The sequence below is a fragment of the Procambarus clarkii genome, chromosome 19 (assembly GCF_040958095.1).
Source record: "Procambarus clarkii isolate CNS0578487 chromosome 19, FALCON_Pclarkii_2.0, whole genome shotgun sequence".
NCBI lineage: Eukaryota > Metazoa > Arthropoda > Malacostraca > Decapoda > Cambaridae > Procambarus > Procambarus clarkii.
Window position 1 is genome coordinate 34,399,184 of NC_091168.1, and position 22,969 is coordinate 34,422,152.

At 44.9% G+C, this 22,969-nt stretch overlaps 1 protein-coding gene across 6 annotated transcripts in view; it reads right to left on the reverse strand.

The window, feature by feature from the left end:
* shn (schnurri) overlaps window positions 1–22,969 on the reverse strand; it is a 169,768-nt gene that overhangs the window by 17,486 nt on the left and 129,313 nt on the right. For 2 of the 6 annotated variants that reach the window (XM_045741106.2, XM_045741105.2), the window contains 3 exons: window positions 22,476–22,724; window positions 16,344–16,524; window positions 14,322–14,461 (listed from right to left, as the gene is read on the reverse strand). In XM_045741106.2, coding sequence (XP_045597062.2) covers window positions 14,322–14,461; window positions 16,344–16,524; window positions 22,476–22,724 — 570 coding nt within the window. Of the gene's footprint in view, window positions 1–3,971; window positions 4,082–12,833; window positions 13,029–14,321; window positions 14,462–16,343; window positions 16,525–22,475; window positions 22,725–22,969 lie in introns of all 6 variants that reach the window. The other 4 variants (XR_011229121.1, XR_011229122.1, XM_069327272.1 and 1 more) reach the window with 4 other exon arrangements.

Consider the following 22,969-nt stretch of genomic DNA (forward strand, 5'->3'; position numbering starts at 1 on the left):
CATCCCCGGGCGCCAAAGCCATGGCACGCAAATAACGGCGGAGAGCCACAACTGGACACAACACATGATGCACCCCCGGCCTGACCAACCAAGTATCAACAACCCAAGGCCCCTCCGAAATGCAGCCGTTTCATTCTACGCCAGAAAAGGAGGAAATGGTTGCAACCGAACAAAACGCCCACAAGGACTGAAGGAGCAGAAACCCCTGTGCCGGAGGAGAGCATGAAGCTCCCCTACCCGACCCCCAGAAGCCAAAGCCAACAGGAAAAGAGCTTTAGAAAAACAATCCCGAACGGAAGGGGTCCCACAACAAATCGAGGAGAAGAGAGAAACGAGAGCACCCGGTCCAAGGACCAGGACGGCTCAGGAGGCGCATGAGCAGGCTGGAGTTGAAACATTACCTGAGACAGCTTGCGGAACGGGGCAGAAGTAATATCAACACTGAAAGCAAGCTTAAACGGCTCCACCAGCGCCGCATGATACGAGGTGACAGTATTGGGCATAAGATGACTGTCCTGGAACAACCAGGAGAGAAAGGACAGAACAACCCTATCAGACCGAAGAACACCTACGCATTGATAGGAAGAACCGGAAGGACCCCCAGCAAACTTCATATTGCCGCCGAGATAAGCACGCAGGTGGGAGACCAATAACGACGCCACCTGCGCACCATACAAGTGATGATAAACCCGAGTCAAAAACTCCAAATGCAAAGACTCGAGGAGAAGACTGAACCAGCCTCGTACCGGGCTGGACCGATTCACTGAAAGAGGCGGAGCCGCGGGAAGACCCTCGGGTTCAGATACCGAGCAAGCAGCCCTTGAAACCAAGGATGGGCCGGCCACCACGGAGCCAGAAGGACAACTCTTCCCAGGTAAGTCTCCAAGCGAGCCAGGACCTGGAGCAACAGCTGAACTGGGAGAAAGAGGTAAAGGTAACCCCACCTTGCCCAGTCCTGCCTGAAGGCGTCGACCTCAACGGCCTCGCAGTCGGGAAAGGGCGCCACGTATATCGGGAGACGCCTCGACCACGCCGACACGAAGAGATCCACGTCCGGAGTCCCGAATGTCTGGCACAGCCAACTGAAGGAGTCGGCGTCGACCGTCCATTCCATGGAAAGGGGAAGGAAATGAGACAGATCATCTGCCAGGATGTTGGACACCCCCAGACATGAACTGCCAGAGAGCCAAACCCCCGAGAACTCAGCAGATGAGTCTCTCGAAGCGACAAGCCCCAAAGAGCCAAGGACCGCATCGAACCCCCTCAGTTCAGGCAATGAACCACCGGGGAGCAGTCCTAATCGAGCCTGATCGTTGATCCGCGAGCGACTCGAACCCTCCGGAGCGACATCCACACCACCGCGAACTCCCGGACCGTGCTGTGAGCCCGACGGAAGGATGGACCCCACCACCCACGGCCAGCCTGGTGAGCACTGATCACAAAACCCCAGCCAAGAGACGACGCGTCCGTGTACACACTGAGCGAGAGCTCGGACAGGCGCCAAGGCACTGAACCTCGAAAAGCCCGAAGAGGAAGCCGGCGATGCAGCAACCAACGCAAAGCCCCCAGAGGCCGAACCCACCGATCACGAGAGAGGCGGAAGGGCCGTCCCCAAAGGAACCAGAATAGCCGACGAAGCCACACCCGACCCAGCGGGTAGACCATCATGGCAAAGTTCAGGCTCCCGCACAAACTCTCGAGCAACCGCCGCGTGACCCCGGAAACCCTCAGAAACAGGCGAAGGCAGGACCACAGGAGAAGCAGAGCCCCCGGAGGCAGAGACAAGGAAGCGGTGCGAGCGTCCCAAACCAGACCCAGCCAATACCGAACCTGAGAGGGCACCAGATGGGACTTCCTCCAGTTCACCAAGAACCCGAGCGCAGTCCAGTGGTTAAATGCTGCAGGCACACACAGATCATTGCTAGCATAATACTTCTAATGTACAGTATTTAATGTCTAAATATTAGCAAATGAACAAATATTTTATATGAAACAAATGTTACCAAGTAGACAATTAACCCCTAAACTGTACAGCTGTTTAAAAGCTACATCAGTGTGTGCATGACTAAAAATACAATAGTTAACAAATCAAATGGGAAAAATCGTATGAGGCAATTCGAGTAGTGTAAAGTTTAAATTAACAAGATTGGAGCAGTATAAGGTTTAACAAGATTGGAGTACTGTAAGGGTTAATTACTCGGCACATAAAGAGACAAGAGAAACAGATGAACATACGCCAAAAAAAATGACCTGATGCACAAAAAGGTGGAGAATGGAGAGACCATGCTGTGGCTACATACCAAGAAACACAGATACATAAAATATATACAGTAATATGATATGCTCGGGAAGCAGAACAACATTAAAAAAATTAAAAAATATTTGTGTAAAAGAGGTGTGGAGGAAGAATATGGAAGGTAGATGTTACAAGTAGGGTGGAAGAAGGAAAGGTAACCATCAGGAGATAGTGCCAAATCATTACAACTATAACACTTTGAAGGGATCAGGAAAGAATTTGGGATGGGATGGGGGGGGATGGAATAGTACCTAACCACTTGGATACCTGGTTGATACATGGTTGATGGGGTTCTGGGAGTTCTTCTACTCCCCAAGCCCGGCCCAATGCCAGGTTGACTTGTGAGAGTTTAGTCCACTAGGCTGTTGCCTGGAGCGGCCCGCAGGCCCACATACCCACCACAGCCCGGTTGGTCCGGCACTCCTTGGAGGAAACAATCTAGTTTCCTCTTGAATATGTCCATTGTTGTTCCAGCAATATTTCTTACGCTAGCTGGGAGGGTGTTAAACAACCGCGGACCTCTGATGTTTATACAGTGTTCTCTGATTGTGCCTATGGTACCTCTGCTCTTCACTGGTTCCATTCTGCATTTTCTTCCATATCATTCACTCCAGTACATTGTTATTTTACTGTGTAGATTTGGGACCTGGCCCTCCAGTATTCTCCATGTGTATATTATTTGGTATCTCTCTCGTCTCCTCTCTAGGGAGTACATTTGGAGGGCTTTGAGATGATCCCAATAATTTAGGTGCTTTATCTATTCTATGCGTGCCATATATGCTCTCTGTATTCCCTCTATTTCAGCAATTTCTCCTGCTCTGAAGGGGGAAGTGAGTATTGAGCAATACTCAAGACGGGACAACACAAGTGATTTGAAGAGTACAACCATTGTACTCTTGGTTGTACAATGGTTGTACAACCATTGTACAACCAATGTATAACCTGGTTGGTCAAGGATTGAATGCCAACCTGCATGAAGTGATACAATCGCTCTTTAAGCGTCTGCTACAAGCTGGATGGAAGAAGACTGGGATAAATGCTACAAGCAGCATGGAGGATAACTACATTAGATACTACAAGCAGAGTAGAAGACTATGTAAGAAAGATGCTACAAGCGGAGTGGAAGACGACTACTGAAGACAGATGCTACAGATTGGAAGAAATATATACAAAATAGATGTTACAATCATCGTGGAAGAAGACTACGCAAGATAGATGCTACAAGCGGTGTGAAGACTACGCAAGATAGATGCTACAAGCGGTGTGAAGACTACGCAAGATAGATGCTACAAGCGGTGTGAAGACTACGCAAGATAGATGCTACAAGCGGTGTGAAGACTACGCAAGATAGATGCTACAAGCGGTGTGAAGACTACGCAAGATAGATGCTACAAGCGGTGTGAAGACTACGCAAGATAGATGCTACAAGCGGTGTGAAGACTACGCAAGATAGATGCTACAAGCGGTGTGAAGACTACGCAAGATAGATGCTACAAGCGGTGTGAAGACTACGCAAGATAGATGCTACAAGCGGTGTGAAGACTACGCAAGATAGATGCTACAAGCGGTGTGAAGACTACGCAAGATAGATGCTACAAGCGTGGAATCAACAATTATACAAAAGGTGAGGGTTTGTTTGCTGCAGATAAATAAGTAAGAGTTATCAGCTACATACCGGTAAGTCACAGACACCTTATGTACGTTGTACAGGTGACCACCAAGGTGCTCTAGATCAAGGAACTTCTCATGACATAGGTGACAAGCCAGGAGGCCAGCAGTTGCACCCTGGTGGAATGGATGGGATCCTAAGGGTTCACACAAATGACAGAGAAAGCTTCCCACCACACACACACACACACAAAAGAAAACAAAATTCGAGTAATCAAACAGAATTTAGTATTGTTTGAACTGTCACAAAGTAATATTAAGTGTAACTTATTTGTATTTGTTTTGTCTTCACTGATGATAAAGGGTGACTAATTTATCAAGCAACGGTACAATCCAGATGGCTAGAAAAATAGGTGTTAAGTTGACGAGATACTCATTTCTGAGCGGTGTCTCGGTAACTCTCCGAGCCTGGGCCTAAGTATTGCAACGACACCACAATCCAGTCACGCTCCATCAACCTGGTCACCGTGGTAACATGAGGAGCAGGTTGAAGGAGCCACTTAACATTGCCTTGTCACCTCATTTGTGGATGGCAGACAGGACATAAATTTCAATTTACCACCAAAGAAATTAATAACTCTGACACCAAATAGCAAAATTAAACTCGACCATTCCACCAATAAATAACTGGAAAACACAAGGTATGCCAGTTAAATATCAGCAAACTAATCAATGCTTATTTACTTGCTACTTCAACCACCAACACCACTACTGTGTTAGAGGAGTTGGCTATCATCAGTTGAATCAGAGATCACTCTCATAAGCATAGAAAGTCAAGAATATAAGGGAATGAACAAGGAGGTCACTCACAGAAGAGTATTTAAATAATCTTAACACCCTATTTCAGAGCATGGTCCTCCAGGTTGCTCAACAAACAACTTGCTCGTAATGACCAAAAAACCAGCGTTGAATGTAATGAAACGCCATTTTCAGGGTGAGCCCCAGCGGCTCCCCGGAGCTTATCGAGCTAATGTATGTTATATTAGACTGGGACACTAGCTAAGGAGTTCAGACCTACCAGGGACCAGCACCAGAATCTGGCCCCTTCAGAGAGGTTTCAGGGAGCAATGGCACTGGAAAACCCACTTGTGGTTGGGGTTTTCCTTATCTGCCATCGACTGGGGTCAGGCACCCAAAAAGGTAGGCATGACAAAACAAACCCCACATGGTAAAAAACTAAAACAAAAAACCGAACAGAGAGGTAGAAACTACCTACAATCCCCAGGAAACAAGCAAACAAGCAAACATCACACTTTACTGCCGCGCTGATCGTCCGCACAGCCCTCCCCACCCCGAGAGGGGGAGGAGGGAGCCCCGGACCTACCGCGCCGGCTGCCAAGCTTCAGTTCGGAAGCTAAGCTTCAACCAACGCAAAAAAAAACGGCGACTGGTGGGAGGGAGGGTTGCCAGGGAGCCTCCGGGGCTCACCCAGAAAATGGCATTTCATTACATTCAACGCTGGTTTTCTGTGTGGAACCCCTACGGCTCCCTGGAGCTTCATACCCAAAGAGAAGGAAAAGAAAGGGCTAACCCGGGAGGCGGCCGCCACAAACTCCGCAACGCGAAGCCGAGACAACAGGATGTAACCTGCGACCCAAGGCAACAAGAACGCACAGGAGCAGACGCGCATAAAGAATGGGCGGCCAAGAACCTGTGCGACCCTCAATTCCCTGCACCCGAAATGAGCCCTAGACGTCACCAACACAGCAGCAAAAGCTGCAAACGTCCGAACAGCACGGGCGCAAAGACAGACCGCAGGCTGGAAGACTGAAAAACTCTGCGGACAACCTGGGAGACCCGAGCCCTGAAACAGGGAACGAGGGGAACCAGATCAAACCAAAGCGCATCCCCAGACACGATGTGCAGGTAACGGAAAAAAGCGCAACCGGACAACACAGGTCGCACCCCCGGCCAAACCAATCAAGCATCAATAACCCAAGAACCCCTCCGGAAACCAGCCGTCTCGACCGTCGCCAGGACGGAGAAAGGCTGCACACATACAAATCTACCATCAGTACCAAAGAGCAGAAACCTGAACCGAAGGGGCTACCGCAAACTGAGGAGAAGATAAGAAGGCACCCTGATCAAGGACCAGGATGGCGCAGGCGACGCATGAGCAGGCCGGAGGTGAAACAAAACACGAGAAAGCATACGAAACAGGGCAGATGTGACGTTCACCCCGAACGCAAGCCGGAGCAGCTCCGCCAGCACCGCACAAAACGAGGCAACAGTAAGAAACACCAGGAACGTCATACTGTCGCCAAGACGAAGCTCGCAGGTGGGACACCGTCAACAAGGCCACCTGAACACCACAGAGATGGTGATACCCGCGTCAAAATACGAGACGCAAAGAGCTAGGAGAAGGCCGAACCAGTCATGTACAGGACCGATCCAACCTGCCGAAAGAGGCGGAGCCGCGGAAAAAACGCCCTGGGTTCGGACACCTATCAAGCAGCGTCTGAAAAGAAAGCTGGGCCGGCCACCAAGGAACCATAAGGACTGCTCTCGTGGGAACTGGCTGCAACCGAGCCAGAACCCGAAACAACAGCTGGACCGGGAGAAGAGGAACAGGTACCCAATCAAGCTGGTTGATCAGTCCAGCAACCAGGAGGCCTGGTCGACAACCGGGCCGCGGGAACGCTAAGCCCCGGAAGCACCTCAAGGAAACCTCAAGGTAACCCCCACCTTGACCAGTCCTGCCGAAAAGCATCCAACGTGAACGCCTCGCAGGTGGGTAAGGGCACCACATAAAATGGGTGACGCCTAGACCACGCCGACTCGAAGACGTCCATGGCCAGGAGTCCATACGTCCCGCAGAGCCAACGAAACGAGTCGGCGATGACTGGCCAATCCACAAACAGAGGAATGAACCGAGACAGCTGTCCGCCAGGACGCAGGACACACCCCGGACATGAACCTCAAGGTTAGCCAAACCCCGAGAATCCAGCAAACGAGCCACTCTAAGGAACCAACCCCAAAGGTCAACACCTAAGAGAAACCCTGTGGTTCCGGCAAGAACTGCCAGAGAACAGTCTGAATGGAGCTGAATGGTAGAGCACCGAGTGACCCAAACCCTCCGAAGCGCAAACCAGACAGCCACGCACTCCCGAACCATGCTGTGAGCCCGACGGATGGACAGACTCCACCATCCCCGGCCGACCTGGTGAGCACTGGTCACAAAGCCCCAGCCGAGAGATGACCCGTCCGTGAACACATCGAGCGAAGGCTCGGGGAGGTGCCAAGGCACGGAACCCCGAAAACCCCAAAGAGGAAGCTGGTGACACAGCACCAACACAAGATCCCCAGAGGAATGAACCCAATGATTGCAAGAGGCGGAATGGGAGTCTCCGAAGGAACCAAACAGACGCCAAAGCCAAACCCGACCCTCCGGGCAGACCAGCACGTCGAAGTTCAGACTCCCGGACAACCGCTCGAGCAACCCGGTACCCCCTCATGAACAGCCGGAGGCGGGACCACAGCCGCAGTAACACTTCTGGAGGGTAAGACAAGGAGTGGCCAAATAGCCCTAAACAAGGCCCAGGTCCGAACCCGGGACGGAAACAGATGGAAAGGCCTCCAGATCACCAGGAAACCAAACCTGGCGATCTGGAAAGAACCACACCCCTGGCGAGCAGACAAGCGGACCAACTGGGAGCCCACACCAGCCAGTCGTCGAGGTAGGCCAGACACCGAATCTCAAGCACTCAGACAGGGCACCAAGATCCGGTAAAGATACAAAAATACATCAAGTGTCAATAATTGACCTGGAGGTCCAGGGCCACCATCCAGGCACCCGGCCCCAACAGAAGCCGAACAGGAGACAACAGTCCTCCGAGGAGGGCATAGAAAACCAGGGCGCAGACTGAAGAAGTGCAGAAGAACCGCAGGTTCGAAAAGCCCATGTCTGCAAAGAGCAGACGGGAACCCCAGAAGGATGGGGCGGATCGACCACGCCCAACGCACTCACCAAGATGACATGACGAAGCGCAGGGGAAGAAGCCCACCCTGCCAGCTCTGAACCTCCCAAAGGGGAAGAAGCCGCCCACCGCTGCCACCAGAGGCCGGAAGACAACCAAAAGCGCCCACCAACAGCGGGACCATACGAGAGTCAATAAAGCAAGCTGCTCCCCCAGCGCCCCGTCAACAGAGAAGGGAACAGAACCCCTTCCGAAAGAAAAAGTACACATACACATATATACATATCATGTATACACACATACACATACATATACACATACACACAAGGTATGTTACACACACGTGCGTATGCACATATACATGTGCACACACATGTGGTGAATGTGAGCTGGAGGAGGCAGAAGTCACACTGCAGCAAGCTCCTGGAAATATCGAATTACCTAAGTATTGGGAACAGGTTGAGGGCTACAGTGGTGTCCCAGGTTACATAAAGGTTCAGGGAAGTGTAAAAGCAAATAAAATACAATAAACAAGTAAAAGTGAGTGAAAATAGTTGAGTGGAAAAGTTTGTTTTGGTTCTAGAACAAAAACAAAGATGGCCGCCACCTCCCCCACCACCACTGGGAATGTAGACACACCAACAGATGATGGTTTCAAAGGATTCTCACCACAAGATATAAGGAAAGGAGGTGTTCTTGGCAGGTTAAAGATAATTGAGGATATGCAAAAGAAGTATGAAGAAAAAGTGCTTAAATTGGAAGAGGACAATGGAGCTCTTAGGAGTGAGCTTTGCACTCTAAAAGGGAGTATTCTTCAGCAAGGTAAGATTATTGCTGCATTAACAGACAAGGTAACAAATCAGGAGGAGCAAATCAAGGAACTAGTGAAAGAAAATGAGGCATGGAAAGTGAAGTGTGGTGACTTTGAAGAAATCAACAAGAAAATAGACTCATATGGTGAACAACTCCAAGCAAGCCTAAGGGCTAACATAGAGTTAGGTAAGGATCTCCAACTGGAAACTTCACTGACAACTCACATAGAGGAAGTGAATAAAGAACTAGAAAAGTATAAAGAAGAAATAAAAGCGACATATGCTGAAGTTGTAAAAGAGAAAGAGACTATCAAAGAAGTGTGTTCGGAGGTCAAAACCAGAAATGACCAACAAGAAGCAGAAATTAGGCAAGCAATTAGGAAAGAACTGGTTACCAACAGTAAACTAGTACAAAACACTGCAGATAGAACTAAGTCCATAATCATTTTTGGATGTTTAGAGAAGGAAATTTCATCTAGGGTGGACCGAGCAGCAGAAGAGATGAAAATCATAGAGAAAATAGTAGGTTTAGGAGAAGGCTCAAAGGAAAATGTCAGTGATTTTAGAAGAATAGGAAAATATGAGAAAGACAAGAACCGCCCTTTAAGGGTGATGTTTAATGGAGTGAAAAACATGATGGAAGTGCTAAGAAATGCCAGGAAATTGCAGAGTGATGAGGTTGGCAAACTTTGGTCAATAAGACAAGACCTCTCCAAGGAAGACAGAGAAAAGCTGAAAATGAACCTAATTGAGGCAAAATGTCTAAATGGAGAGAGAAATGAAGAAGACAGAAATTCATTTTTCTACAAAGTGACAGGGACTGGAAAGCTTGTGAAATGGTACATAAAAACAAAGCAACAAGATCAGTAGTGGAAGGGGGAGTAAAGAGCAAAGTAAAACGGAACATGTTCCTGAAAATTGTATATACCAACATAGATGGAGTGAGGTCAAAAACTTTGGAGTTTCAAGATATAATCCAGCTTAGGGTCCCAGATATTGTCGCATTAACAGAGACGAAACTTGAAGGAAATATAATAAATGAAGTCATATTCCCAAGAGGCTATTCAGTTTGGAGACGTGACAGGAAAACTAGGAAGGGAGGAGGAGTGGCCGTACTGGTGAAAAAACACCTGAAGGTAAGAGAGTTAATATTTGAAAACCCTCGAGATATTGACATAATGGCATTGCAGATCTGGAATCAGGATAAGCTGATAATTGTAAATGCCTACAGCCCACCAGCAAGCAACACATGGACAAAGGAAGAACTGGATGACAAACGAGAGGGCCTCATAATGGTTATGAGAGATATTATTGTACAAGCAGATAAAGATAAATCACGACTGTTGATACTGGGGGACTTCAACTTTAAAGCAATAAACTGGGAGGCCTATGAAGCAAGAACGGAGGACTTTTGGACATGCAGATTTGTGAACCTCATTCTGGAGACATTCTTGTATCAACACATAAAGCAGGCCACAAGAATGAGGGAAGGAGATGTACCGTCAGTACTGGATCTAGTATTCACCAGGAAAGAAGAAGAGATATTTGACATCCAGTACCTTCCTCCCTTGGGAAAGAGTGATCACGTCCTGTTAGACATTGATTATGCTTTAAGATATCATCTAGAAGAAAATGGGGGACATTGAAACAGTTGATAAAGTCGATTTAAGGAGAGGTCACTATGGGGAACTTCAAAAAATTTTTAATGAGTGTAATTGGACAGAATTGTTGCTAGGCAGGGAAGTAAATGAAATGTATGCCAAATTTTTTAAAATATACGAGGAAGGCACACAAACATTCATACCAAAACAGAGAGGCAGGGCCAGAAAACAGGATTGGTTCAACAGAAATTGTGAGAGGGCCAGAGACCAAAAGACACAAAAATGGAATCAGTATAGGAAGAGGCCAAACCCCCCAAACATACCAGCGATACAAAGATGCGAGAAACAACTATACGGCAGTAAGGAGAGAGGCAGAAAGAAATTTTGAAAAAGGGATATCGGATAAATGTAAAACAGAACCGGGCCTATTCTACAAATTCATAAACAACAAATTGCAGGTAAAGGATAATATCCAGAGGTTGAAAATGGGAAACAGATTCACGGAAAATGAAAAGGAAATGTGTGAAACATTAAATGAAAAGTTCCAAAGTGATATGGTGGAGGCTGACTCCATACACAGTTTCAAATGTAGATATGATAGAACCCAGTAGGCTCAGGAATCTGTACACCAGTTGATTGACAGCTGAGAGGCAGGACCAAAGAGCTAAAGCAGGAACGAAATACCAAAAGAACAAGAGGACATGGGTGAAGCTGGAAACTCAGACGAGTCATAGAGATGTTAGAAAGTTTTATTTTTAGCATGAGAGTAGTGGGGAAATGTAATGAACTAAAGGAGCACATTGTGGAAGCAAACACAATTCATAGTTTTAAAACTAGGTATGATAGATAAGAAAGACAGGAATGCAGACGAGGAGTCATTGACTTGAGAATGGTCCAGGACGGACCGAAACGTCGCCATCCCTTCACTTTTTAGTGTGTGGTTTGGTCAACAAAGACAGGAATTATTGCTTTAAACAACCGAGGGCTAGAAAGATGGGATCCAAGAGTCAGTGCTTGATCCTGCAGGCACAAATAGGTGAGTGAGTACACACACACACACACACACTTATATTTAATTATATTTAATTATATGGGTGGTGAAATACTAAAGAAAGTATTCAGGACTTTTATGAGACCAAAATTAGAATATGCAGCAGTTGTATGGTGCCCAAATCTCAAGAAGCACATAAATAAACTGTAAAAGGTGCAGCAGCATGCTACAAAATGGCTTCTCCAACTGAAAAAGAAGAGTTACGAGGAGAGACTAGAGGTGTTAAACATGCCAAAACTAGAAGATTGAAAAAAAAAGAGTGATATGATCACCACTTACAAAATACTATCAGTAATCGATCAAATTGACAAAGAGGAATTCCTGAAACCAGCAACTTCACAAACAAGATTCAAGGTAAGGAAACAAAGGTACTGAAAAATATTAGAAAATTTCTTTTGCAAATAGTTCCAAAGTGTTTGTACAAAATGAGGATTTAAGAGAGCTGGACCCAATGCCAATTTCAAAGCACACCATAGAATACACATAGAATATAGAATACACCATAGAATACTCAAGACAAAGTGGAAAAATTACCCAAGGGGCTAGGAAGAAATAAAGCAGTTAGACCTGATGGAGTTTCACCTTGGGTGCTGCGAGAATGTGCAACTGAGCTGAGTATTCCACTCCAATTAATATTTCAGATATCCTTGTGCACAGGAATCTTAGCAGATATATGGAAAAGGCAAACATAGTTCCAATCTATAAAAATGGTAGTTGAAAGGAACCTCTAAATTAACCTCTAAACACTAGAAACAATAGTTAAAGCCAAATGGGTTGAACACCTGGAGAGTAATGACATAATAACAGACAAATAGTATGGTTTTCGAACAGGAAGATCATGTGTAACAAATCTACTTAGTTTTTATGATAGAGCCACAGAAATATTACAGGAAGGAGTTGGTTGGGTTGACTGTGTCTATCTGGATTTAAAAAAGGCTTTTGACAGAGTCCCACACAAGAAGTTGTTTTGGAAACTTTAGAAGAAAAAGTGGTGATATGATCACCACTTACAAAATAATAACAGGAATCAACCAAATTGACAGAGGAATTCCTGAAACCAGCAATTTCAGGAACAAGAGGACACAGATTCAAGCTAAGGATAAAAAAGTGCCAAAAAAATATTAGAAAGTTTCCTTTTGCAAACAGTGGTAGACGGTAGGAATAAGTTAAGTGAGAAAGTGGTGGAGGCCAAAACTGTCGATAGTTTCAATAGCATTACTGTATATGACAAGAGTACTGGGAAGACGGGACACGACAAGCATAGCTTTCATCCTGTAACTACATAGGTAATTACACACACACACACACAGTTACTCTTATACCTTGTACAGGTGATCGACAAGAAGAATGCAATGAGCAGAGGAAGTTGTCGAAGCCACTTCCATTCACAATTTGAAAAAATTTTTATCTTGAACATCAAGAGATGAAATTAGCATGCCGAATATAAAAGGCTTGGAGCCTGGCCATAATGAGCTAGATATCACTCACCTATAGTCACTATAGGTAAGCAACACTCCCCCTTCTTCTCTCTCTCACATTCACACAACGATGACGACGTCACAGGCAGCTGATGGATTAACTCATCATTATCTAGGTGGTAGTGTGGGAAAAGAGGTTCACAAGTGGTATCCCAGATGTCATAAACATACTGAATTCAATTACAGAAGGTGGAATGATGATTATCTGAAAAATGACATACAAAGTTGGGAAAATTTATAGCAAGATCAATCACACAGAAGCAGATGAGAATCAAAACAAACCAAAATGGCCAATGCCATCGGTACTGAACTGTCAACAAGAGACACATTTCAAGAGGTTCACTGTGGAAGAAACAAGACATGGAAGTTTCTTATGAGCAGGTTAGTGAAAGTCAAGGATCTGTTAAAACTTCATGAAGGAAATTTTGTTTCATAAGACAAAAATTTAAGATCTTAAAAAGTATAATGAATTTTTGACAAGCAAGCATTTTGCAGAAGGATCTGCAAGTTGCCAGCTTGACAGATAAGGTAAGGATGCAGGAAGGACAAATAAAGAAAATAGTAAAAAGAAAATGACATAGAAAATGAAGGATGACAAATTTGAAGAAATAAACAAGAAGATAGGTTTGGACAGGAAATAAGAGAAACTATACAGGCCGCCCAAAACATAGAGTTAGGCGAGGAATTTCTAAGGTAAAATTCATAGACAACTCAAATGGAATTAGTTACTAGAGGCATGAGAAAAGTATAAAGAGGAAATGAAAGAAACATATACGCAAGTTGTGAAAGATAAAAAAAAAAAAAACTAAGTATGTAAGGAAATTAAATTCAGAAATGAGCATTCAGGAGACAATTAGGAAAGAACTGATTACCAGCAGTAAATTAGTACAAACCACTCTGGATAGAAGTCCAAAATAATTTTTGGATGTCTAGAAAAAGAGAGACAGCATCTAGGGTGGCAGCAGAAAATGGAAAAATCATTGTGAAAATAGTAGGTTTAGGAGAAGGCATGTCAACAAAGGAAGATGTCAGTGAGTTACAGAGGATAGGCAAATATGCAAAAGGTAAGACTGGGGCGATTTCTCCATGAATTCTCATGAATTCTGATGGCATTGCAAGATTTTTTTCACTTCACCACACTCAAAGTAAGCCACTTTTTCTTCATTATTTTCCCATGATTGGGGGATGCATTTTTACAATATCAGTAGGAATTTTTTTCTTCTTCCATGTGAACCAGAGGAGTGTCTCCTATAAACTGAGTTGCAGCTCATGGGTTAGGCAACAAATTCTTACAAAGAAATAGAACGTGAAAGTATTCCACTGCATCAATTTTGAGAAAATATTGAAGCTGTACAATGGGATCAAACCCGAACCCAGCTTCAATATTCTTCTCAATTATGTTTCACAACAAACAGCAAAGTGAAGGATAATAATCCTGATGTACATTAAGAGTAAATCACACTGCATAATTTCCCATGAATTTACCCAGGATACTCACAGAGCCAATCTCAATAGGTGAGGATATTGCACGAGTGTGTGACGCGTGCAGCTCCCCGTGACCAGCCCCAAGCATAGCTCCCGTGAAGCCCAGGCCTCCTGCTTCCCCAGGCACCGGTATGTCTTCGTCTTCATCACCCTCTGTCACAAGAGTTGTGTAAATAGCAACATTACAGAAAAAATACAAATTGTGCTATTTTTTGCTCATTAAATGATTAATCACACTTTCTATGCTCTATGAGCTAAAGTGTTTGTAAACTAAATGTTTAACTAAAATCAGAAAACAGTATTACCCCTTCAGACAACAATTGGGTTCTCTCTGCAAAATGTGCAACAAAATTTCAACTTATATTCAAGCCTTAATTGTATACCTACAAAATATTTCATATTACAATATTATGCTTTTCTAAATTCTTTATTAAAAATTACATAAAAGTCTTTATCTTCTGTAAAAATGTAAACAAAATGCTGAGGGATTAAGACACGTATCCTCCTCAGTGGCCTACATCAGAGATATCTCTTGGTCACAAGCCAGTCAAGCAGAACTTTAACGGCAAACTCTCACAGATAAAAGTCTCAAACTTTGTACAGTACTTATTTCTAAGTGCAAGTGCACTTAGTGCACGAGTTTTTACCAAGTGCACGAATGTCAAATCTTCACCCATTATCTACAACACTGCGTTCTTTACCTGTCCTTCTTTTACCACTCAGAATAAAATCTTTTGGAAAAACTCAAAACATTTAAATGTCTACAAGAAAAATGGAACATATATATTTAAATAACTATAAGAAAGTTGGAACATCTTTAAATGTCTTCAACAAAACTGGAACATCTTTAAATGACTGCAAGAAAATTGGAATATTCAGTCTCTATCAGAAAACATATGCAAGAGTTCTCAGGCAGCATGACAATAAATACAAATTAAGAGAAAAAGACTCAGAGAAAGCAATCAAGGCACAATGTGAAAGAAAAGCATAAGGCAAGCCATCAAGCTATGCATAGCTAGTTGTGATACATTGAGTAAAACGTGAATAAAAGTGGACTTACGAAGTGTTGGAATTTAACCCTTTGAACCCTGGCCCCGAGTCAGGCTTGACTTGTGATAACTTGGTCCAACAGGCTGTTGCTTGGAGCAGCTACAGGCCCACATATCCACTACAGCCTGGTTGGTCTGGCACTTCTTGCAAGAACCTGTCCAAGTGCCTCTTGGATACATCCACCTTCATTCCCACAATATTTCTAATGCTTGCTGGGAGGGTGTTGAACAGCCATGGACCCATGATGTTCAGACAGTGTTCTCTGATTGTGCCTATGGCATCTACTACTCACTAGTTCTATTCTGTATTTCCTTCCGTGCCTTTCGCTACAGTATGTTATTATTTTACTGTGCAGATTTAGGACCCGGCCCTCTAGTATCTTCCATGTACCTGTACAGCCATTTCTATTTCTATGGTCAAACTTTATGCGCAGGTACATATCGTACAGAACATGGTCCCAGTGGGATGTACAGCTGACCGTTGTATGTCCCAGGTCGCTGGATGGATGTGACCAGTTGCCAGTTCCTTGACTTATAACATTGACTTATTATCTGTCTGTATTACCATAAGGAATTTTCTGCTCAATTTCCGGTTTGCAATGATATTAACTTACTCTATTATTAATTCCTAGATTCACATTCCCATATTACAATATAGTGCAATACAATTACAGTTTGTGTACACAATGCAAGAATGTGTAAGGCATTCCCAAGTGAACATGTTATTGTACAGCATGTAAGAGTGAGTATGGCATTCCTAAGGGGATCTGTTGTTGTACAGCACACAAAAATATGTTGTAAGACATTTCTAAAATGAACTGTAAACAGGGGACACAGAAGTAGAGAAAAAATCATACAAGACAAATGCTGGTACCTTGCCACTCTTATAGTCCACATTTCATGACCAATTACACCTCACTAATTAAAAAAAAAATCCACCCTCTGTGCATTGCATTAATACAATTTAAATGCAGACTAAAGTTTACCTGTATCATCATCGTTACCACAACCAGCAAGGGCGTCATCTTGCTCATCTTGTAATGGATAGTCATCAGAATTTGTTGACGAGTTGCTAACCGTACGTTCACGGTGATGATGCCTTTCCTGCTGATTTTGCCAGGCTGCAAATTTGCTTGGATCCTTTTTATACAAGCGTGATGCCATGGCCTGCAGTACAAAAATCAAATTATAATTTATAAAATAAAGTACACAAAGATAAACAGGTGTAAGTAAATACCAGTGTGTTAATTTGCTAGGACCATACGTGAAAATATGTACAGTATCTTTAATATCATCACAACAATCACAACCATGTTTCCTGCCTTTATAGGGCTGTGAAGAATCAGCCCAAAAGAAATACAAGAGCAAACAGAATTAGACAAATATTGATATGAAAAGATACTCCATCCATTCGTTGCTTCTTTCTACACTACATACTAACTCATCATGCAGAAACAGCACCATCACACTCCATCAATACATCAACCTACAGCAGCAGCCCACCACTTCAAACAACCAGGTGTGAAGTTCTTCTCATAAGTTTAACGTAAAAATTGTCAAGTATTCCTTTAATAAAATGATTCCATGTAGCCTTAATCCCTACCATTTCTTATGTGCTGTTCATAATCAATGCCCACTTCCTCGTGCCCTAACTAAGCATTTACCTTCTGGCCTTCCTCTCTTCCTCCTGCTTGCACATTCAAGCAAATACACTCAACATCGATATTGTCATTCCATTTACTCAGTATGACCAGAGCATATCAGTAACCACCTCAGTCAAATACTTTAGAGTTACTGTTCTAACTTCTGCATGCCACATCTTATTATTTTAAATCATTTTCACTCCTACCAACATCCTCCTAATGCCACATATGATTCTCAGATTGTTCAATCAGTCCGTTCTCATAATTTGACAAAATTAAAGTATAAAACTGGGTTTACCTAACCAGAAACAAATAAACCTGGGTAATATCACCTAATCTATAGAAACCAATCCTCATTAATAAGAAGAAACATCGATATTGTAGTGCTTTTAGTTTCGATGAATTACCACTCCTTTGTGCAGCCTGTTAGCTGCCTCGTTTCCTATTTAGCTTCCGCTCTTCCTATCCTATTCTCCCTAACCAAGGTTTTCATTATACTAGCACTTTCCCTTCCTGACAAATTCTTAATCTCAATCTCTCCTTGCATCAGTAAAGGTATTTAAACTCATCAGCCACTTCCAGGACTTCTCCATATTCCATTATTTCACACACTGCTATTGCATTCTCTATCACTATTACTTTACTCCTGTCCACATTTGATTGTAGCATTTTCTCTTGCATACATCAACAAATCTTTCAACTAATCTATATATATCCCTATCATTATCTGTTGTAATGACTGCAGCATCTGTATTCATCAGATTTGATAAACTCAATTTACTAAAATCACTAAATAGATATTATTCTAAATAAATAATATGGCTTATTAAAGCATAGATAATATTAAAAATGCTGCCTATCACAACATTCTCAAAATTAATGCCATCTTATGGCCTAAAAAATAGTAATAATATACAACAAAAAGTATCACATCAAGGAATGAATAATCCTAAACACATCCTGTTACTTCACATTTGAATAAATAGGGGTACTAAGTATATGAACCTTCCTTTCTTGATGGCTGCTAGGTCTCTTGCTAGGCCAGCACCAGGGCCACAAGTTATCGAGCATTTATACACTTACAAAGCCTCTACATCTTTCCTAACCCTTGGGCTCTGCAGCCATTAATACCTGACAAACCCCAGGTACGCAAGAATTTTTCTTTGTTTTTTCCTTCTAATATTGTTAAAATGTGTTCCCTGATCACGGAAGAAAAAACCAGCGTTGAATGTAATGAAACGCCGTTTTCTGGGTGAGCCCCGGAGGCTCCCTGGAGTTTATCGGGCTAATGTATGTTATACATGTATTAGACAGGGACATTAGCTATGGAGTTAAGACCTACCAGGGACCAGCGCCAGAACCTGGCCCCTTCAGAGAGGTTTCAGGGAGCAATGGCCCTGGAAAAACCCCTTGTGGTTGGGGTTTTCCTTATCTGCCATCAACCAGGGTTGACACCCAGAAAGGTAGGCATAACAAAACAAACCCCACATGGTAAGAAACTAAAACAAAAAACTGAACAGAGAGGTAGAAACTCCCTACAATCCCAAGGAAACAAGCAAACATCATAATTTACTGCCGCACCGATCGTCCGCGCAGTCCTCCCCGCCCCGAGAGGGGGAGGGGGTCCCCGGACCTCACCATGCCGACTGCCTAGCACCAGTTCGGAAACTAAGCTTCAACCAACGCGAAAAAACTGCCGACCAGTGGGAGGGAGGGTTGCCAGGGAGCCTCCGGGGCTCACCCAGAAAATGGCGTTTCATTACATTCAACGCTGGTTTTCTGTGGGGAGCCCCTATGGCTCCCTGGAGCTTCATACCCAAAGAGAAGGAAAAGAAAGGGCTGATCCGGGAGGCGGCCACCACAAACTTCGCAACTCAAAGTCGAGACAACAGGCAGCAACCTGCAACCCAAAGTAACACAAGAACGCACAGAAGCAGACACGCTTACAAATGAATGGGCGGCCAGGAACCTGTACGACCCCCATATCGTTGCGCCCGAATTGAGTCCAAGATGTCACCAAACATGGCAGCGAAAAGTGCAAACATCTGAACGGCATGGGCGCAATGATAGACCGCAGGCTGGTAGACTAAAGGAAAACTGCGGACAACCTGGGAGACCTGAGCCCTGAAACAGGGAACGAGGGGAACTGGATCAACCCAAAGAGCATCCCCAGCCATGGCACACAGGTAACGGCAAAGAACCGCAACCTGACAACACATGTTGCACCCCCAGCCAAACCAACCAAGCATCAATAACCCAAGGTCCCCTCCAGAAAGCAGCTGTCTCGACCGTCGCCAGAAGGATGGAGCAAGGCTGCAAGCATATGAACCTACCACCAGTACCAAAAGAACAGAAACCTCTGCGCCGGAGGAGAGCCGGAAGCTCCCCAACCCGACCCACAGAGGCCAATGCCAACAAAGTATGGCCTTTGAAAATCGATCTTCAACCGAAAGGGCTACCACAAACTGAGGAGAGAAAGGATAAAAGGGCACCCTAATCAAGGACCAGGATGGCCCAGGATGGGACCGGAGGTGAAACAATACGAGAAGCGTACAAAACGGGGCGGATGTGACGTCCAATGATGATTTGTATATAAGGTACATTGGGTTTGTGGGAGGACATGACATTGATGTTTTTTACATTCTTGCAAAGCTAAACCTAGCTTGCAACGCGGATGCTGCCAGTACTCTGAACAGTAATAACATCAGGAGAGTACTGGAGAACAAGCAGAGAACACAACTCGCAAGACTCTGGGTCAAGGTGTCAGTGACCCAACAGGCAGCATGACGGAGGTAAAAGTGGCGACCGTCACCCTGAGACAAGGGCACAGCAACCAATGAACCCACACAAGACGGGATGGAACCCAGAAGACTCATTCAATGGTCTATCAAGCCCCGACAGGGTTTTCCAGGCCCCGTAGGCTGACTGCTACAAGAAGCCCGGGCAAGGTGTTGCTAACCAGTTAAACACCCAAGCTAACAAGGGGATGCAACACTGAAAACCTCTGCGACGTGTACAATCACGGGGGCTTAGCAGAGGGCCACCAAACACTACCAGTGGAACTATAGCTACACTAGGCAGACCCCCCCCCCTCCCACCAGGCAAATTAAAAGAAAAACAAAAGAAAAACCCCGCAAAAGCACACCGTCCCCAGAGGCAACAGGAACCACTCGCTGTGTAGGTGGCAGGCCGTGCAACACCTTGATGCCCTACCCAGCACAATACCAGTCCCTACCCAGGGCCAAACAAGGGCCCCAAGCCCCAGCTGGCCCCAAGGGCGAGGCAAATGCCGAGCAGCAAGAACCTCTACGGGAATGGTTCCTGAACACCCCAGGGAAGATAACCCTGTCACGCAGGGGCAGTACTCACAGGGCGCTTAGGGAAGGAAGCCCCTAAGCACATGCAGCCCCGGTACTGATGAGGAACGCCTGGCCACCGCACAACACAACACATGGCAGTGAACGCCATGAAAGGCAAACACCGCCTAGGAAACTAAGGCCAGAGAAGCGTCTGTCCCGGTTGACATTAGCTTACGAACTGGAGCTAGGCAGCCGGCGCGGTGAGGTCCGGGGGTGAGGTCCGGGGGTCCGGGGGTCCGGGGGTCCGGGGGTCCGGGGGTCCGGGGGTCCGGTGAGCCCTCCCCCTCCCCTTCTCGGGGTGGGGAGCGCTGCGCGGACGATCAGTGTGGCAGTAAATTGTAATGTTTGCTTGTTTCCTTGGGATTGTAGGGAGTTTCTACCTCTATGTTCAGTTTTTTGTTTTAGTTTCTTACCATGTGGGGGTTTGTTTTGTTATGCCTACCTTTCTGGGTGCCTAACCCCGGTCGATGGCAGATACAGAAAAACCCCCAACCACAAGGGAGTTTTCCAGGGCCATTGCTCCCTGAAACCTCTCTGAAGGGGCCAGGTTCTGGCACTGGTACCCGGTAGGTCTTAACTCCATAGCTAATTTCCCGGTCTAATATAATATACCTTAGCCCGATAAGCCCCAGGTAGCCGTAGGGGCTCCCTACAGAAAACAATTGTGACAAATACTTTGGCCATGATAGGGCAAGGAAGTTTGGCAAGATATAGGTGTTGACAATACACACCGGGGCCAGACCACTTCAGCCAAGCCGTGTAGTGGGAATTGCCAAAAAGATATTCTTATTTAATTATTTTCAGTATCTCTGATTGGTTTTTTATCTTTTATTTTTTTTAGTAATATTATTATGCAAGTGTGTAATGATAAATTTATATAACTATACCCTATCACTATTCTATCACTATACTGTACTCAAAAAATCAGCGTTGAATGTAATGAAATGCCATTTTCTGGGCGAGCCCCAGAGGCTTCCAGGACCTATCAGGTTAATATGCAAATCATTAGACAGGGGCATTAGTCTATGGAGTTGAGCCTACCAGGGACCATGAGCCGCCAGAACCTGGGTCCCCTCAGAGAGATGCAGGGAACAATGGCCCTAGAAAACCCCCGTTGTTGGGGGTTTTCTTTATCTGCCATCAACCAGGGTTAGGCACCCAGAAAGATAGGCATAACAAAACAGATCCCACATAGTAAGAAAATTGCAACCCGAAAACCAGAGAGGCAGAACTCCCTCCAATCCCAAGGAAACAAGTAAACGTCACACTCCATTGCGGCATCACTCGTCCATGCAGCCTTCTTCCCTGGAGGGGGGAGCCCCAGACCTCTTGCACCGATGACCCAGCCACTCCAGTTCGGAGGCTATCAACCATGCGAAAACCTCCGACTGGAGGGTGGGAGGGAGGACTGCCATGGAGTCTCCGGGGGGGTCACCCAGAAAATGGCAATTCAATTTCTGTTCTGTGGGAAGCCCCTTTGGCTCCCTGGAGCTACATAACCAAAAATAAGGAAAAGAGAGACTTACCCAGGAGGCGGCTGCCACACACTCCTCAATGCGAAGTCGAGACAACAGGCTGCAATCTGTGACCCAAAGCAACAGAAGAATGCCCTGGCCCAGGAGCGTTAACCAAATATCGGGCTGCCAGGACCCTGTTCGACCTCTAAAATTCCCGCACCCGAATATCACCCCAAGACATGTTGCCAAACACGGTAGCCAATGCAGCAAACTTCCTAATGTCATGGACAATAGGATAGACAGCAGGCTGGCTAGACTTAATAACCCTGCGGACAACCTGGGGGACCAGAGCCCTGGAACAGGGAACGAGGGAAACAGGATCAACCCAAAGCGCATCCCCAGCCACAGAAGCGAGTGCTGAATAACACTGCGCACTAACTCAACCACATACAAGAAATTACTGAGAACGAAGGGAGCTACAGCCTAAATAAATTATAAAAATGAGGTACATTACACTCAACTAAGACATCTGGATTTGACTTTTTCAATTTAAAAAGTAAGATTGTAATTTCTGAATATTTTTCCTTCATAAATTCTCCTTAGATGGCAAAGTCATAGGCCATCTGATAGTGATTCTACAAAGTCTTCACTCTACTGACCTGTAAGCTTTCCAAGGAATTATCGCAATCTGTTGTATCGATCTCATTCAGATTAGCGCCGGACCGTTCAATTTCAGCATAAGTTCCGAAGGGAAGTTTTCCAAGGCACTCCAACTTCATTATATGCATCTTTGAACGAAGATGTTTTGCTAGATGACCATGAATTCGGAAAGCAATTTTGCAGTCGTGGCACTTATAGGGCCGTGGGTTATTTGTACTTGGAGTTCCAAAAGTCATATTCATGTTCACCTGGAATAATTAAAAAAAAAATTGAGTTATGTAGTTTGTATATAGTTTGTTAAACTGTGTGTATATACACACAGCTTAACAAACTGTGTTGTTTATTTATATTTAATATAGTTAAATTAGTTAAATTTATTTTTATTTGGTTAAACACACACAATTTACACTGCTCATACTAGGGCCTCAAGACTGGCCTCAAACAGCCTTTGTACATCTCTAAAACAGTCTTCACACATGTCCCAAACAGCCCT